We start from the raw sequence: 18676 nt of genomic DNA, 5'->3' as shown, positions 1-18676 counted from the left end.
GTTTACATGTGGAAGCTGCTCAGTCTCCGGCGTGTTTCCACCTACAAGCAACCGGCGCAGAAGCCGTTTCGAAAAAGAAACAGAAACCTAGCGAGGCAAAAAGCGTCCATCTTGAAAGGTCTGCGCTGGACTGTGGTGGCGAGGCAGTTGTTGGAGCAGTGCAGGCACACTCCTTTCCGACGGCGACTCACTTCTCCCGTGTTTTTCCGGTTTCCACGTAAAAAGGACTACCATAAACGAATTAAATAGCAGTTATTTTCATCCTAGCGTGACATAAACTGTGTCAGATTTACAGACGGGTGTAACATGGATTTTAAAGCACTGAACAGTGGCAGCGAACCCTGAAGGGGAAGTTGGGATCAGCGGTTTCACACATTGTGAACCAGGAAATTCGTCATGTGTTCATACCGTGCGGTATATTATCGCTGCTTTCAGTGGCCTAGTTTGTTTGTTTGTTTGTTTGTTTGATCATCACTTCAATCATCTGTGAAACACTGAATTGCATTAACCTGTTATATAAAGGTTCCCTATAAATAAAGTTTGATTGAACAGATTGAACAGGACACACTGGGATTTCAGCATCAACTTTATTAAGTTGAAATACTTGTGCAAACAGTTTTTATAGTTTGTAACGTAATATGAAGAGATAAACATGTATTTAAAAAATAAAATTAAAGTGCTCATTGATCTAATATGACATTAACAACTAGTTTGAGACATGAGCCAACCAAAGGAGATGAGAGAATAACTCGGTAACTTGGTAACCTTGTTTATTGAAGCTTTCTTCAATAACAAAACCAGCTCCAAACAGGATAAAAGCCCAAAGATACAGAATGTAACTAGTGACATCCCTATTGTTACCACACTGATGAAGCATCCACTTCTTATTCTGGTTAAGTTAAAAGAGTTAAACAGGGACTTTTTAACACTTATATTTAACCTACAACTCTTATTTCACGGTCTACATGTGCACTCTGCTGCAGCCGGATCACCTACGCTGCCCATATGTTTGTTTTCCATCTCCGTGGAAACCGTGCCTAAGTAGTCACCTTTACTTGCTATTAACGTTGCTTAGCAATCACGTCTTCTCAATTATTTTTTTTCCATCTTTTGTAGCACTCTTATTTTCATAAAAACTAATACATATAGGGCTGGATGGATTGAGGTGAGTTAATTTTGAGTCTCGTGCTACTGTTAGTTTGAATCCCAAAGGGTTTAGGTTGTGTCTTTAAACAATTGTTTGACAGAACATGGAAAACATAGTATTTTAATGTTTAATTTGAATGACTTGCTTAGTCTCTACTTGCCTTGAAAATGTTGAAATCGAGAAGTTTTATCATTTAATGGAAATTAAATGAATTATTAGCTCATTTGGTAGCTGGGCAACAAAAGGCTGGAAAAGTAGGCCAAACGTCAAAACTGGATGCATGAGATCTTTGGACCCTCAGGCGGTACTGCATTAAAAACAGGGATGATTCTCTACTTGGTATCACTGCATGGGCTCAGGAACAATTCCAGAAATCACAGTCTGTGAATATGGCTTGTTGTGCATCCAAAGAAGCAGCCATATGTGAACACAATGCAGAAACGATCCTGCTGTGTTATCTGGGACAAACTCATTTAAAATGGTCTAAGGCAAAATGGACAACTGTGCTGTGGTCAGATGAATCAAAATTTGAAATTCCTTTGGGAAACCATGGATGCCCTGTTCTGCAGACTAAAGACTATGGCATGGGCAACTTACACATCTGGAAAGGCACCATTAATGCTAAATAGTCAGTAGAGATTTTAGAGCAACATCTGCTTCCATACAATGTCTCTTTCAGGGAAGGCCTTGCATATTTCATCAAGACAATGCCAAACCACAAGCATTCATCACAACAGCATGGCTTTGCAGGAGAAGAGTCTGGGTGCTGAACTGCCCTGTGCACAGCCTAGACCTTTCGCCAATAGGAAACATTGGCACAACATGTAACAAAGGCCCAGGACTGTTGAGCAGCTAGAATCCTGCATTAGACAAGAATGGGCCTACATTTGTCTCCTAAAACTCCAGCAACTGAGCAAGAGGGTTGATATTTTAAATTGCATCCCAGTTTGTAGAAATGTATTACTAGAGAGTGGTAGCTCATTAGCTAAATTAATAGTATGTGGTATGCTGAATTTTGACATTTACAACATACAATTGATGTAAAGGGGTTATAACTTTGATATCAGTGATTAAAACACAACTGATTAAACAGACCAATGAATTACACTTGTCCCTGTTTGACAGAGAATGATGCCCCTGGCAGCCTCACTTTTTGACATTTACTTGGGTTATGGTACATATAGGCACTACATAACCTAAACAGAATCTGGCAGGATAGGGCTAAACCTTTGAAACTTGCTCTTTGTTAATCAGATGTAATAAAAACAATTGTGGGCAGCATTGTTATGTTGCTGAGCAGCTAGAACTGCCACAAATAATGCTGCTTGCTTCGGAGACTCATGTACCACTAGATGAACTTTATTGTCCAGACATTTAGCTTGTACACCTCAGACTTTTGGAACTGTGAGTGTGTCAAGATCATGTTCCTGCCCATCCATTAGAGTTTAACCAGGGAAACTCCAGCAGTGACTGAGGCTTCTCAGGCTACAAAAAAACATTTTCACTTGGAATGCCCAAGTAGCCATTAAGGGTCTAGTTACAGAGTGATTTTCGGTGTTTTCCTTTGCAAATAATTCTGGTAACTTATAACTGATGGTACTAACCTGAAAGCCGGTAATCCCTAACAGCACAGGGCAGGCAGGCACAGAAGACAACAAACACACTAAGTAAAAGTTTCCCTCACTTCATTGACTCTGCACTGCAGTGTCCCCATTGGTGCATTTGCTTTGACTACTTTCAATTACAATAGTTTATTTAGATTTGACCTCCTTTCAGTTGATTTTCTCTAATGAGTGATGATTGACAAGATGACAAATTAAAAGTTCAATATAAAGGCTAAAATAAAACTGAAACAAATCACAATTGAGTATACTGTATATATTACAATATGCTTCAAAACTAACCAAAAGGAAACAGAGAAGAAATAGAAATAAAAATTTTAACAGTCTTTAACACTGGGAAAAACTGAGTCAAAGTACAGGCATCCATCCAGTTCTGAAGAGCAAGGGACACTGTTTATACCAAGTCAATCCCTGTGGTCCCTCACTTGCTGTAGCCTCCTAAAATAAAAACTATAGAAACATGTTTCTACAGATTAAAAATTATATCTTGGGAAAAATGAAAACTAACTAACCAGTGTCCAAAAATGTAAGCTAAATGTGATGATAATTTGAAGAAGAAATAAAAACTAAAACTAAATAAAATTAACAAAACAACACTGCTCTGGTAGTCTAAGTAGGTCAACTGGAAAAAGTTGGGAAACAGGAAAAGGTGGTTGCCCCAGTTCCTTGGAAAGAGGGAACCTTCAATTTCCAACAACAACAACAAAAAAAAAAAAAAAACAAGGAAGAGAATTACAAATGCAACATTATCCTACATTACCCTGTTGATTTTACTCACTTTAGCCCCAAAGAGGCTATTCTCAGCTAAACCAAATAAAGTTTGCTTAGTCTAGTAACACCACAGAAAATCCAAGTAAATCACATTTCATCAATTAGCATGTTACACTAGCGAAATTTAGCAATGTCAAAAACCTGAACAACAAAAATACAAAAACATCTTTACCTGTGCACTCATATCGATGTGGATTCATATCATGGTATTTTAAAGCTTCATTTTATGGGTTAAATTGTTACTCCGCATGAGGTCCTCTGATATTGAATGGGGTTCTTCATGCAGTGAGAAATGCACTGATAAGTGCAAAAAAAAGTCATGGTAGTTGTGCATGATTGCTGTATTTTTCAGTTTTCTTTAAATAAATAAGGAAATCGTTTCATTTTGGCATAAACATGTATACAAATAATGAAGCGACACTAATACGTCCATGGTGGACGTCCATGATGGACCTCCATGATCTCTGTCCTTGGCGTTCCACAGTCCTACATATCCCAGAATTCCACATCTTCGTTTTATTACTGAACCTCCGCTACATTTGTTTCCCGGACGACTCACTGTATTAGTGGTGCGTTCGTCATTCACTCATTATTTATTTTCTTGAAAATGATTTACACATTTGGCTGAATTTACGCCGCTCACGGAGAAGAAAGCGGTGACGTTCAATGGAGATCACTCGGGCCAGACCGTCCCTTTATGGAGAAATCGGTAACGTCAAGTAGCTTAGCGTTACTGTAGATGACAAACAGTAAGTTAACTGGTTTTTCTAAAAATGGTTTAAAAAACGAATGATTGGAGAGGACTGAAAGCTGTAATAAACTCGTTATTAATCTTAGCTATCTGACTGCGTAGAACACGGAGCTATGTCGGCGGTAGCTGGCATGGTTACAGGAACTAGGGGATGTTAATTTGATAACGTGACAGTGAGCTGAACATGACAGTGAGCTGTACACAGCAGCAGACAAACAGAATCCAGCACGCTCAGTGCTAATGTGATGGGTTGGATCATAGTCATTTGTCAAATATTGAAATAGGAAATTGAAATAGGAAATTATGCAGCTTTTGTTTTAGGCCTACATTACAGCAAATTCAATATTTAGCTTGTTTTGTGTCTTTACTATACAATCCATCAAAATTACTGCTATGGTCATTTTCATGGTTGTCAGATAATTTTTAAACTAATTGCTTAAGAATATAGAGAATATTTATTAAGAACATTTATTTATTTATTTTTGTTCACTCCTTTCTGTGCCAAAGCTGGGTTTAAGTGTTTAAACGTATGTGTGTATTTGATGGAAATACTAAAATACAGTATATCATAATTCACTTTTAACTGCAGATGAAGAATGTTATTACAGCATCAAGATGTAATGTGTTTTTCTTCATGTTTTATTATGAATTGCAAGACAAGCTCACGTGGCTTTTATTTGTCATTTTGTTCTGCTGAAATACAAATAGTTGCGCTGTACTGAAGTCAGAAAATACACCTGCACTGAGAAAACATAACTTACTAAGTTGATACACACACACACACACACACACATAGAAATACATGCTGAATAGAAAGGCTCAATCTTTGTTTGGCTTCATAAATTTTCAGCTCATGGTCTTGGATTCTGGACGGACCGGTCAGCAGTACACGAGGCTGCTGCACAGGGCAGAGTCACTGAGCTTCAGCAGCTGATTGAGGGAGGTGCAGCAGTTAACATTGTGGCTGTGGACTCCATCACCCCACTGCATGAGGCATGTATACAGGGACAGACCCAATGTGTCAGACTACTATTGGATGCTGGTGCACAGGTGAGATGGTGTAATTGCATCACAGTGGCTAAAATTGTTTGAACAACAAAGATGTTTGTAGAGAAAATAAACCTCAGTCAATTAATTTCTTCATCAGTGCTTGACGGACTGGTGTGTGTGTTTGTGTGTGTGTTTGTTCAACAGGTGGATGCTCGTAACATTGATGGGAGCACTCCGCTATGTGACGCCTGTTCAGCTGGTAGCCTGGAGTGTGTGAAGTTGCTGTTAGAGTATGGCGCAACTGTTAATCCACCGCTGTTTACTTTCTCACCTCTTCATGAAGCATGCATGGGAGGTGAGACAGAGACATGTCTTGTCACAAAGAACATTGAACAGAACTGCATCTAGAGCATGGATAAATTATGAAAAAAAAATTGGCCTCTGGACAGGCAGATAACTAGGCCTCAAAATCTATTTTATTAGACTGAAGAACCATCACAAATTTGAATGTTATGTCATTTGTAGTTAGTTGTGTAGTTGGTGTCTTTTTGGGGTTTGTTGTTGTAATTTGTTTCGGTCATTGGCTGCTCTCAAGGACATGCTCAAGGTGTAACAATACAGATAACATGAACATGAAAATGACAAATAACATACAAGGGTGAAAAATGTATTATCTGTGTTGTTTCTACATTTGGTACCCCTTAGAGATATGATAAGACTTTATTGATCCCACAAATTGGGAAATTCCAGTGTTACAGCAGCAAAAAGACAGATGTAGTCATTTTGTGTCTTTTAACTGATCTACAAAGAAATGTATAATTGCTGGCCTGTTGCCCAGCAGACATGTTCAAAACTCTATCCATCTATGATGATCCATCATAGTGTCTGTGCTTGCTTAACCAGTGGAAAGGAAACACTTGTGTAACTACAGTGATGACCCACGGGAAATGACTATCACCTTAATTAATATGCTGCCTAGCATTTTAATATAGATTGAAATGGACATAATCTTTCGGTCTTTCACAACAGGAAATTCGGAGTGTGTTCAGCTGATGATTGATCAGGGAGGTTTTATGGAGGCTCATGACTGCCACTACGGGACACCTCTTCATGTTGCCTGTGCCAGGCAACACTATGACTGCGCCAAAGTTCTCCTCAATGCTGGTGAGTTTATCTGCTATATGACTATCTGACAGTCATTAAATGTTTTGATGACTTCATTATCTGAAAGCAGTTTTAGAAATAATATAAACCATAATAAAGTAGATAGGGTGACCAACTTATTGTACCAAAAACAACCTCATTGGGAAAACTAGATTTATTTTTGTAAACATTTATGGACTCCACCTTTATTTTGTTTTATAAATATAATTAAAATGTGTTTATATAATTAATTGTCTGTATTTGTGTACACAGCAAAACTTTATACCTTCTATGAATGTGGCATATAGCGTTAGTAAAAGTTTGTGTAATGCTGTGATCCACTCATGCCACTCAACAAAGAGTTCAGTTTATTTATTTAGAGCTACTTACAGGTTTGTTTTTATGCTAGTAATATTCTTTCTATATTCTAAATTAATTGCAGCATCTACAATAAAGCTTTAAACTTAAATCCTGCAGACAACAGAGCTGCTTCTCTCACTCATGCAGTTTCCTTTTTTCTCCCAAGGGGCCAATGTCAATGCTGCCAAGTTACATGAGACTGCCCTTCATCATGCAGCCAAAACAAAAAATATTGACTTGATTGAGCTGCTTGTGGAGTTTGGGGCAAATGTGTGTGCCAGGGATAATCTGAACAAAAAACCCATCCAGTACACCAGTCATGGATCTCCTTCTTATCTTTGTCTTGAGTTTTATGAGAGTAAGTTTGTTTCAATAAAGTATGCTTCCATATAGATCATAAAGAGATTATAACATCTATTACTTTTTTCTTCCTTAGACAGTCCACTTAGTCTACAGCAGATCAGCAGAGTGGCTGTGAGGAAAGCTCTTGGCACAAGAGCGTGTAAAGGTGTTTCCAAGCTGGGCTTGCCCAAACGTATTGTAAGTTTCCTTTCCTACAAGCCACCTCCAATTTTTGAATCGTAATAATTTCTAAGGAACTGGCCATGTAATTCTTAAATTAAATTTAATTCTAATTAAGTTAAATTTAGACCTGTTATGTCTACTGGTTCTAGTGATAGTCAATGACAGGAAGTTGACACTGGCAGAAACATTACATTGCCAGACTTGTAGAGTGCACAGAGGCTGTTGACATAAGCACAATGAAAATGGGTTAATTTTCCCATTTACTTGTGTTAAAATATGTTGGATTTTTTTTTTTTAAAGATTAAGATTTGGAAAGACTGCCCTGACAAAAAAATCGCTTTTAGAAAGTAACTTAATGCGCATTGGGTACATACAGCAGAGTCTTGTAGTTATTCGCCATTCACTTCTGTTATGGTCCAACAACTCCTGAGAAAATATCTTCACTAGTCACTAATTAGTTTCCATTCTGCCATTTTATTTGTGGCTTGTTGATTTGTCACATTGTTGTAAGTGTATTTTCAAGTAAAATGAATGCTTGTGGTGGTTAAGGGAGGTGAGACTCAAAGGCCAAAAGGACTAGCTTGTGAAAGCCATGCACACACTTTGCAAATCTAAAAGCACATATGGGTGTGTACAGAGTGTTCTTCCAGTTCTGTACTCTTGGTACAAGGACAAGTTACACCCTTAACATCTCTCTTAGTACAAAATGTCCAGTAACTTCCCATACTCCCTCTGCATAGCTCAGCCCCCCTGCAACCTGAGCAGAAGTTTAATCAGTCACAATAAGGAAAACACCTTTGTTGGTGGGTAGGGCCTTTCACAATAAATTGGTTAGTTCCGGTTGACATACGTATTTATTAACTTGGCTTGAGTAAGTGTCATGTCATCGTAGAACCTGTGATACTTAATATGAACACGGCGGGTGCATTGGTTTTGTATGTGATTCTATGTGGTTGTAGGTATTTGTATATATTCTGTGAATATTTATTTTTTGTAAATTTGTAAATGAGACAGGTAGTTCTAGTTTGTGTAAATAAATACCTCTAAACAGATTTTCACTTTTGCTTCTTTTGAATGTAACTTCAGTTAAATGTTTTCCCCAATAATGTTCCCTTTTAGGAGCATGTCAAGACTTGTCAAACCAAATTTCTTTTTAAAACCGCATTACCACCCAACAATAACAATAAAACCTAATGCAGACTGGATGCTGAGTGTGCTGGATGACTGAAGCAAGTTTGAACAATGTTATTACTGTAATTTACATTAAATCAATGGAACTTCCTGTAGAGTGTCATGAAAATACAACACAAATCAGCAGTTTTATAAATGGGAAATTGCATTTAAATAGTTTTTTATACATTATTTGTAGAGTAGAATCATATCAGCACAGTAATATACTTCTTAAATACCCTTTCAAATTCAGCTATAAGAGTGGAAAGACCACATGATTCTGAGTAATGAATGATGAATGGAAACAAAGTTGAGCCAGTTTGCTGTGCTCACCTAAATTGGTACAGTCACTGAGTAACTTTGAGTTAAATTACATAATGAGTTTAAATCTAGGCCACATTGAGTGGACATGGAGGTGGAGCCAGCCTTCCTGTGCCACATGATGGTAGAGAGGTTGTCCACCAATCTCACAGTTGTTGGTTCGATCCCTGGCTCCTCCGGTCACATGTCGGGAGTGTCCTTGAGCAAGAGACTGAACCCCAACTTAGTTGCTCCCCGTGAGTGTTGGCTAGCTGCATAGCAGCTCCCCCACTGGTGTATGAGTGTGTGTGTGTGTGTGTGATTGTGAGTGCGAATGGGCGAATAAGAAGCAGTGTAAAGCGCTTTGAGTGCCAATAGGTAGAAAAGCGCTATATAAGTGCAAACCATTTACCATTTACCATTGCTTAGGAATCAAGCCTGCAATTCTTTTCAAATACTGGGCAGATGGTGTGTAGATGTTTGTGTCGGCAGGGGAGCTGTAGTATTGTACATGCATTTCATGCAAGTGAGAGACTGGGGATACTGTAGTGAACACCAATCCAAGTCCAGTTCCTACAGCAACATCCTGACCGACAACAAGGGCTGTTACTTTAAAATTAGAACACTGGACATGCTACAAGAAACTCAAAAGATGACTTAAAGAAATAATACCCAGTGAAGAGATATGAGTAGTTCTTGGAGAGAAATAACATTAAAAGGTTAATGGTAAATTGCTGCCAGGCCCTGACATTAAATTCAGAAACGTGTAAACATATACATATACAAAAGAGTGACAAATTTAGGGAAAATAAAAAAGATGTTTCTTAGAAATTTAGACCACTACGTGCACACAGAACAGCTTCTTTGTACCTTGGCATAGATTTTACAAATCGCTGGAGCTGGAATTCAAGCCCACGGCCTGCTGCATCCCATTCAAATGCTCTACCACTGAGCACCAGGCCCCCACTCTGAGGTCAGTCACATTGTTTAATGAATACCTAGATATGGGCCATAGCAGCACGTCCCAACAAAGTGATCCTAACTTTTGTGACCCTGACTGTGGGCCAGTGGTGGACGTGACCTAGGACTACAGTTTTGGACAACCGTCAATTTTTTTTCACGTTTCTCTTATGACTGGCTAATATCATACAGTGAAAAGGGGCTTTAGGGTCCTGGTCTGACAATAACAAGCAGTTTTTGACTCTTTAAGGATACTTCCAGTACATACAGTACATGTGGACAGCAAGAGCCAGAGATTAAGTCCCCAAACCTGAAATAATGGACAACCCCAATTCCCCTCCTGAACCAATGCTTCAGCTTTACAACTGAAACATGAACTATAAAAAGATGGCTTCAGGTGTATGACCTGGATTTAATAAAAACAGCTAAAATCCTGACAGTTGCTTTAACTTAAGCAAAGTGAAGAAGTGCTGAAAAAATGTGTAGTGACTATCAGAAAGAAAGGAAATGTTGCAACTAAAGCTGTGGATCTGATGGTTTGACTCTGGTAATTGGAACTAACTATTTTAGTATTTTCTCGTCACCTGCTGCTAACACTAAATGGTGCTGTTTCCTGTCCAACTTCACTGCGATGTTTCCAGAACAGCTCATCAATCGGGTCTATCAATTCTGCACATTGTCTTTAAGGTTATAGTTTGTGTGCGTGCTGTAAATACAGAAGTATACATTTTGAGGGTATTGGTGGCATACTGCAAGCTATTAATACTGCAGTTTCAGTGGTTGACAAAGCAAAAGGCCTGCGTGGTAATTTGTAGAACAGTGCCACTGAAGTTAGCTTAGCTCTTATGTCTTACGTAAATGTCTAAGTTACATTATGGTGCTTCAGATGATTTAAACCATCCTGTTGAATCATTTCCCTCTAGCAGTTCCATGGTATAAAAGAGGAAATTGTTGTGCCATGACTGACAGTAACAATTAATTAGACACTTCCTCTTTATGCACTTTCATTTTTGGTTCCTAAACTGTCTTAGTTCCTAATCTGTTCCTGCAAATGATTTATTTTCTGTGTGCTTTTTAATGCCACTCATGTATTTTTTGTTCTTTATAAACACTACAGCAAGATGGACAACGTAGCTGTACTTTGCCTACTTATGCAATTAAATTTCCATGAATGTAACATTTACAATGTTAATGCAAATCATTTTTTAGCCTCTTCTTATGCATCCAGAATTTTTTAGGCAAAATCCAAGCTCCACAGATAAGGCTTAGGTCAAAAGTGGTCATTAGCATTTGATAAGAATTATAACTATGTGTCGTGATGACTTAAGTCAGGTTAGTAGGACATCAGCATTTTTCTCAGCTTCTGTTTACATGTTGCAACACACCAAGCAGATCTGTGAGTACTAAAAGGAAGTGTCTAAGGGGTCAAAGTACAACAGACAGGATGTTGCATTGCAACAATGTGACAGGCAATCATACACAGGACTTTTAAAACAAAAAATGAATGGTTTATTTTGTTTCCGATTAACAATTTCCACTAAATACATTGATTTTCATCAGATTTTTTCCCCCCAAGAAATGTTTTTACTTTATCAATTATGTGGTCAATGTTCTCACTCATTATCTTATGTCTAATCTAATGTTGAGCCACATCTCACCCAGCTACTTCTTGCACAGACAGCTGTGGTCATCACAACTTCTCAGCTTCTGTACACAGAAAACACCTAAAAGACAACAGCACACAGGCTCCCTATAATATAAATGCACTTACATTTTAATTACAGCAACACCAACAAAAAAAAGCAGATGGTTTGAATTTGTAGACAGTGGAAAGGATGATAAAACAGAAGAGCTACAGTTGGGAGAAAAGACTTTTTGACGCAGAAAGCTCCAGTTCCATACACTTATCTCTTTGTTGTAAACTAATTAAACTTTTTAAGACAAAAATTTGACACACATTTGGACGGAAATTAATGAAAAGCTTTTCAGTGCAGCTACAGAGACAAAGCAAAAGTTGGTCGTGTAAAGATCACTGATGTGTGTCGAGAAGGACACGTTGTGTACATAAGTCTGTCAGAGAGATACCCTTTCATTATGGGTCAAATGTCTACACCCCCGTCTCCTTCCTCTTTAGAGAGCCTTGCAACCTCTGGTCCAGTCTGCTTTTGGAGAGCGTCTGTGGCCTCAGTTTGGGGCCAGAGACAGGTGGACAGTTCTCGTCAATCTCTGTGTTACTAAAAGTGGAAGAGCGGCGTTTGGTTTTGATGGCTTCTCCCTGCTGAAGTCTAGGTGGAGCCTCCTGTTGTTGGGTCAGTGCAGTGCGCAGACAGTTGAGCCACTGTTGCTTGTGGTAGACATCATTGACATGCAGGGTGTGGGACTGGCCATGGGATGGATCTACAGAGCTTACACGGAAAACGTTCTTAGCTAGAGAGACAAAGAAAGCAAGACGCACAATTAGTAGAGAAAAACAGTCTAGACACCAAACACTGTGATTGTGAAGTGTTATCCACTCACTAACTTCTCTCTTACCTTTCTCTTAACTTCTTATTTGCTGCACCTTTCATTTATTAGCTACATTTCTTTCTAAGAGCATCTTTTTACTTTTGGGCCTTCAGAATTGTCTTTATTCTTTCAGTTTCATTTGACTCCTCTTTTTATTTATTTCAAAGTGACACGGTGACTGGATTAACTATGAAGAAAAATTATGATGTGTTTTATTGAGTACCAGAAAAGAGTTTATATTGATGAAAATGTCCTTTCTGCAACATAACTGTCAAATCAAAGAAACAAATTTGTGATCTGAAAAGACAGTTAGGTACATTATGTCAGTGAAACCTTGTCAGTAAAAAATTACTTTAACATTATTAACTATACAAGTAAGTAGCTATATTCCTAAAAAGCACATACTATAAATTCAGCCATAAAGGTAGTAACTGTGGCTTGTTTTTTTAATATGAATTTTAATAACTAATGACTGTTCTGTGGTTACCTCGTCAAATCTAGTAATGCAGCAAAGCAAAGATGTTTGTCAAGAATGCTCAGTGTAATGAGTTTATTGCAAATTAAAAATGAACTGAATGAGCGTGATATTGTGTGACTACCTGTTTCCAAATGAGAAATGCAACTAATATTGTTTGTGGATAATGTCAGCTTTTTGACCTTCATTTAGTCTGCACAGAGTCAGAAAATTCTTAGAGCAGATCTACAAATTGTTTTGTCAGACCAACAGTGAAAAATGTAAAAGTGAGCAAATTCAAAGCTTAACCCACCTTTCTCCCCAGAGTTGAAAGCCCCTCTGAACGACCCCCCCATGCGGATCTCTCCATCCTGGAGGTCCTCCACAGCCAGGTCCCGAACCGGGATGGGCTGCCGATACACCTGGAAGCAGCTCCTATCGTTACGAGTCACTGGTCGGGTCAGAACCAGCAGCTCAGAGAAAAGGAACACATGCAGCCTCTGTGCAGAAACAAATCAATACAGAATGAATTTTCTTTAATATAAGACAAACATGCTGTTCACAGTAATTCTATTGCATGTAGGTGGTAATAATGAAAGTAATGCTAATTCTTACTGAGCCACTCTTGTTCCGAAGCTCACCATGACACAGGAGGGTCTGACAGTTTTCTATGAGAGGGTCCCGCTGCTTTTCATCTAAGTATTCCAGTTTGTCTATGTAGTACTTACACTCAGACTCGCCTTTCCTCACATTGATTTCAGACAGAATCTCCTGGATAATAGTGATCTGGATAATTAATGACACAACAGGTTAATTGTAAACACATAGGTCAAAATAATCAGTGACACAGCGGCAATATTATTAACAAATTCAAGACCTAAATAGCGGTCTGTCATCACAAAGATCTGTATAAAATACACATCATACTGCTTTTTCCAGTCTGGCTACATCTGGGTGATCAGGAGGAGTGTGCCTGAGGATCTCCCGCAACAGCAGTGGATATTTCACCAGGCGTGAACGTGGAACGTCAAGGAAGCTCCACAGGTCTAGTTTTCTGCTGAAAGGAGATTCCAGACAGCGCTGCAGGAAGTCTTGGACCCGCTTGTCTTGCTTTTTCTGGTCCAGCAGGGCTTTGGCTGCCAGCTGGTTACTGCAGTAGTTTTTGTAAGCATTTAGACCAGGCAGCTGAAAAGATACAAAACCAGTTTCTAACATTTCACTCTCTGAAACTTTGGGATCTTTTTCTTAAAAATGTTTTTGTATCTGGACTATCTGAAGTGTTAACATTAGCAAAACTATCATTTAAAAGAAACTTCATTAAAACCTATTTTTTGCAGCCTCTCTGTGTGTAATTGTGCTGGTGTATTACATACCCAATCTATTACTATCTGTCCGATCTGACCCACTGTTCCATTAGCCCCAGTTCCTTCTGTCAGTTTCATCAGTAATTCTAAACAATAAAATAAAAAATGAAACATGGTCAGAAATGAACATAACCAAGTAAACACGAAGTAGTGACAGTCAGAATAAGTATAATCTAAATGTTATTTAAATAACTCACCCTCATGTAAGGGGATGTAGGCATCCAGATCCCCAAATATTTGAGCTAGTTCCTCCTCTGTCATGATGGAAAGCTTTAGCATTGGGTCATGGTATGCCTAAAAGCAATCAGAGAAGCAAATAAGTTGACATATGGATGATAATGGTTTAATTTCAATAATTTTAAAGGTGATTTTTCTAACCTTTCGTGCAAGTTGAAGATCCTCGATGAGATCCTGCTCTCCCCTGTACAGCTCATAAATGGCCTGAAGCAGAAATGTTAAGACACAAGAAACCAAAAAATTAGTTTTAACATTTTAATTAGTTTTTAGCTTCCTATATTTTAGAAAAATTGCACTCTGGATAAAACTGAACAACCTCTTGTCTCTTAATCTCTTTAGTAGAGAAAGTGCTCTTCTGGTGAATGTCCAGCGTCTCTGACCACAGTGTGCTATTCCTTCGTTTGGTGGGAGTGGGACCTGGTGCCTTGCTGCTGGCTTTAAGGGACGTCCCTGGTGACTTGGTATCACCACGTAATGACATTGACTAAGAAACAAAATGTTTAATTATTTTACAATCACAACATAAAATGTATTGTTTAGCAATGGTCAGGTCATAGAAGCATGGTCATTACCTGTATGGTCTGGCCGAAGCGACGCACTGCTCCGTTCTTTGAAGGAGATATCAAGTTGACAAGGGAGGAAACTTTCGCCAGAGGTCGTACTCGCTTGTTACTGGGTTCCTGAGGATGAAGGGAAGTTCCACAAAGTTGTATCACGCTATAGCCCATAGGGGTTTAACTGTGCCTCAAATAAAATGCTTGGTTTGTTTTTTAAATACAAAGCTCTTAGTTACACATAGGCACTAGAACATACACGTTATAGGTGTTAATTGAAACCAACAGGAAAAAAATGTGTGCTGATTATTATCTATTTTTGTTACATCTACTGTTTCCTTTATGTATATGTTTTAGTATTATTTGACATATTGTAGCATATGCATTAAGCATTTCTTTTATTTTGCATTTATTATACTGCTGAGAAAATGTATACTGTTCAGTACTGCAGCAGAATTGTACTCAAAGAACAGACAGGAAGCTGAGCTGCCTCTTACCTTCAGGTCGAAGCATGACAGACTGACTGTGTCGTCGTCCTTCTCTTTGCGTTTTCTCTTCTGTGAAAGCATAACACACACTCGTTACTTTCATCAATACATTGAAAAGTATTACAATCACAAAAATATCTCCAATAGGCATGGACACAATTTTTGATACCATTTCACAAAAAGAGAACATACAATCTTCTCTGAAATAACTTCAAACTGACATAGGTAAAAAGAAAAAAATGTGTAACAAATAAAAGAAAAGTTATTTTAAAGACAAACAAGAAATTTTGGAGCAAACATACTGCCCAGTATCATAAAGCTCTGTCTCAGTTGCAGCTCATGGGCCCTCTAACAGGATTTTAGACAATGCTAAAGTGGCCTTCTACGAGTCCTGATCTGAACCCTGATGAACGTCTATGGCAAGAGCTGTAACATGGAGTGTGAAGAAGGCACCCTTTAGACCTGAGACAGCTGGAGGAGTTTTGCCCAAGAAGAATCAGACCAGCTACAATTTGGTAGGTGAATAGAAAACACTGAAGAAACTACAGAAATAGCTTGTTTTCTTTGCAGTGATTGGCTCTCAAAGTTACTTTTATTCACAACTAAATCACAAATACACAATTGCGTGAGGGTATAATTAATGCAGTGTAATGTAATGGCGTTATGCTTTCATTACATTAACTCACCAGACTGAAGTCCCACGGAGTACCTGGAGTGAGAAAAGTGAAGGAGCTGCCTCTCTGCAGTGGAGGTCTGAGGGAAAAATACAAAGTATTGTTGGTAAAGTGGGATAGAACCAAATTGTACATGCAGACACTGACACCTGAAACACACACAACCACGTATACCTACGTTTTAAAAAAACAAAAGCTGATTGTTTTATTTTTTTCTTGGGACAATCAAATTTATCCCAGAACTATTGTCTTTATAGAGAATACACTGCAGCCCTTTTAAAATAAAGCATGCCTTATGTAAGCCATTTAGTTTCCAGTCAGGGGTTAAGTATGATAACTGAAGGGTATTAATCTCTAGAAACCTTATAAGGAGTTAGACTGCTTGTTGCTGCAGGAAAAAGGCAGTTATTATGACAAAACAATGAAGCCACAGAAAGTTACAATGTCTTTTTCTTAGAGAATAACTCCCAGAGGGTGATATCAAGGCCAAGGTCAGCTTCACACACTGCTACACAGCATACTGCAATCAAACTGGATGTAAGATCAGGAATGAGCAGTGAACCAAGAAAGTGATAAAAAAATAAAATTAATTACTAAAGTTGCATATTTTTTATAAATATCCAAGTCATTGGGATGGGATGCGTCTATTTGGGGCCATAGACACAAGTTAAATATTCCTCTGTTGATTTTGTAGTCAAAAAATATAATAAATAATAATAATCTATTATCGTTGATATTTGTTGATAAATAGAATTAAATAAAATACCTTTTATTGTTGACCAGAGTAAAAAAAAATTGCCTTTACTTAAAATCCTATAAGTAGAAAAACATGTAACATACTAATAACAAGCTAATAAAAGCGCACTACTATTGGTCTATGTAGTCCAAGCTTCTAATGTGAAACAACTTGCTGTTTGTGTTTTATAAACTAAAGGTGAATGGTGAATAAAACAAGCAATTTGAAGAAGAGCTTAAATGATTAATTAATAACAATTTAGTCTGAAAACAACTTGAGCAAATTCTCAGATTGAAGACTGCCTTTTTGTCTTTGTCATATCATTGTAAAATAAATATCAGACATCAGACCTCTGACCCGCAGACCTAAACTCACTTTAAACCTCTGGGCAACATTGATTTTTAAATTTGTTATTATTCTGGACATTTTATAAACAAAAAATCTAATCTAATACTAACGATTACTGATAATAAAACTGTTACAGTCATAATCTGAAGACACCATCAGCTGCTCTAGAAAATGGCATTGAGGATTTTTAAACAATAAACTTTTTTAATCATTCAGCCTAATCTAAAAATAAACTTAAATGAATCTGGTTTTACACAATTATCATTAACCTTATTCCCAAGAGATGCTTATGTTGCGTTATTCTTTATTTGCCCTTTCAGACTGCACCTAATGTAATGCAGGGCAAACAACACAAAGTTATTTATTCCGAGGTGCGTTGAAGGCATCGTTTACCAGTTACAATACCAGTACTGCCCGTCGCAGTTGCCTAACTAGTTACCGACTGTACCTCCTAATAAATACGGTGCTATACTCACAACATAGAGCAAAAGACCTGTGAAATGAATAATGATTTTCAGATTATAAGGTTTTCGTACTTTTTGGAGTGATTTCTGCGGAGTGTTTGTGGAGAAGGCTCTGCGGCGCTGATGACACTGGTGGTGGACGTCCTCGATGACATTCTACGAAGTTTCTGCTTTGTGTTTTCCGTAGTTCTTTCGATAATTTCTTCGTTTTCTTCCATTTTGCGGGAAGTCCTCTTTGGATGAGTATTTATAGAGAGACGCGATTACGAATAAACAAGATAAAGATAATATCCAGACGTATTAAAAGTAGTCCGATGTGTACAAAGAAACCAGAATATCGATGACAACAGCGCACACACCACAGTAGAACTTTGAATATGGCGGATTCTTGGAAATAGACCAATCAGGGAAGAGTTCTGAGCCACGCTGCTAGGATACCTCGTAGTGGGAGGGGACAGTCAGTGTTCTATGCAGATTAAGATTTTTAACATAGCCTAGTCATTTTTTTAACCAGTTGTGACTAATGGAAAACATAATTATTTGGCATCTTTATTGAGATTTATTATTTTAGAAGCATTTGATTTCTTTCATTCTTGTGGTTACATCATAGCGTAGATGCATTTAAAATATGTTACAGTCAAGTTTATCTTCAGACACACTTACCTTACATACTCAATGCGTGAACGTGTGCAAGGACTAATTCAGTTGGATGCAGAAGTTCGCATCCCCTTATTTGGAAATGAGAGTAAAAGAGCAAGGAACATTTGCACCAGCTAAATGGGAACTAAATTTAATGTTCATGAAAAAAAATCTTCATTTTACTCTTATTTCAAAAATAAAGGGATGCAAACATTTGGCAGTCTGTAGCTCCATGGACCACAGAGTCAGTGGTTTGATCCCCGGTCGCAGGTATATGTCAAAGTGTCTTAGGGCAAGACACTGAACCCCCAACAGCCCTTTCCCATTCCCCACTTGTGCATCACAGTGACGGTTCAAGCCTGGTAAACATTAGGGTGGGTTGGGTTGCATCAGACAAAAAAAAAAAAGGGGGGGGGGGGGGGGGAGTAAGAAGTCATTTTGCAACTAACAATATTATAACATATTCTATTCCAT

The 18676-nt window shown here is 38.1% G+C and overlaps 2 protein-coding genes across 7 annotated transcripts; one reads left to right on the top strand and one right to left on the bottom strand.

Moving 5' to 3' along the window:
- The first annotated feature begins 353 nt into the window (after positions 1–353).
- LOC137126309 (ankyrin repeat and SOCS box protein 13-like) lies at positions 354–13165 on the top strand. Of its 6 annotated transcripts, XM_067502955.1 has the most exons (7): positions 354–4249; positions 5142–5341; positions 5486–5636; positions 6311–6445; positions 6951–7142; positions 7221–7324; positions 13024–13165. In XM_067502955.1, exons 1-7 carry the CDS (start codon positions 4207–4209, stop codon positions 13027–13029), a joined length of 831 nt encoding a protein of 276 aa, XP_067359056.1. In that variant the 5' UTR covers positions 354–4206; the 3' UTR covers positions 13030–13165. The 6 variants fall into 6 exon arrangements, with proteins under 6 accessions (XP_067359056.1, XP_067359059.1, XP_067359057.1 ...); XM_067502958.1 differs by lacking the exon at positions 13024–13165 and having other exon boundaries at positions 5142–5284; positions 5486–5540; positions 7221–8361; XM_067502956.1 differs by lacking the exon at positions 13024–13165 and having other exon boundaries at positions 5142–5284; positions 7221–8361.
- Positions 11235–17939, bottom strand: LOC137126308 (neuroepithelial cell-transforming gene 1 protein-like). Its single transcript, XM_067502952.1, has 12 exons — positions 17636–17939; positions 16028–16094; positions 15351–15410; positions 14872–14979; positions 14616–14783; positions 14441–14503; positions 14260–14356; positions 14072–14148; positions 13626–13883; positions 13314–13484; positions 13012–13198; positions 11235–12166 (listed from the first exon to the last, which is right to left on the bottom strand). The coding sequence occupies exons 1-12, from the start codon at positions 17779–17781 to the stop codon at positions 11847–11849; spliced, it is 1722 nt and encodes a 573-aa protein (XP_067359053.1). The 5' UTR covers positions 17782–17939; the 3' UTR covers positions 11235–11846.
- Between the last annotated feature and the right edge of the window lie 737 nt (positions 17940–18676).

This window comes from Channa argus, chromosome 4 (genome assembly GCF_033026475.1).
Source record: "Channa argus isolate prfri chromosome 4, Channa argus male v1.0, whole genome shotgun sequence".
Classification (NCBI taxonomy): Eukaryota; Metazoa; Chordata; class Actinopteri; order Anabantiformes; family Channidae; genus Channa; species Channa argus.
The sequence above is the reverse complement of the archived record's forward strand: the minus strand, read 5'-3'. Positions and strand labels throughout refer to the sequence as shown.

What these genes read in the sequence shown, in the direction of transcription:
- LOC137126308 (XM_067502952.1), bottom strand. Translation starts at nt 17,781, where the DNA reads ATGGAAGAAAACGAAGAAATTATCGAAAGAACTACGGAAAACACAAAG. An exon ending in TAGCCAGACTGGAAAAAGCA is followed by an intron (nt 13,485 to 13,625) that starts GTATGATGTGTA and finishes TTAATTATCCAG; the next exon opens with ATCACTATTATCCAGGAGAT. An exon ending in TTCGGAACAAGAGTGGCTCA is followed by an intron (nt 13,199 to 13,313) that starts GTAAGAATTAGC and finishes GTTTCTGCACAG; the next exon opens with AGGCTGCATGTGTTCCTTTT.
- LOC137126309 (XM_067502953.1), top strand. Translation starts at nt 4,207, where the DNA reads ATGGAGATCACTCGGGCCAGACCGTCCCTTTATGGAGAAATCG. An exon ending in TATTGGATGCTGGTGCACAG is followed by an intron (nt 5,342 to 5,485) that starts GTGAGATGGTGT and finishes TTTGTTCAACAG; the next exon opens with GTGGATGCTCGTAACATTGA. An exon ending in CAAAGTTCTCCTCAATGCTG is followed by an intron (nt 6,446 to 6,950) that starts GTGAGTTTATCT and finishes TTTTCTCCCAAG; the next exon opens with GGGCCAATGTCAATGCTGCC.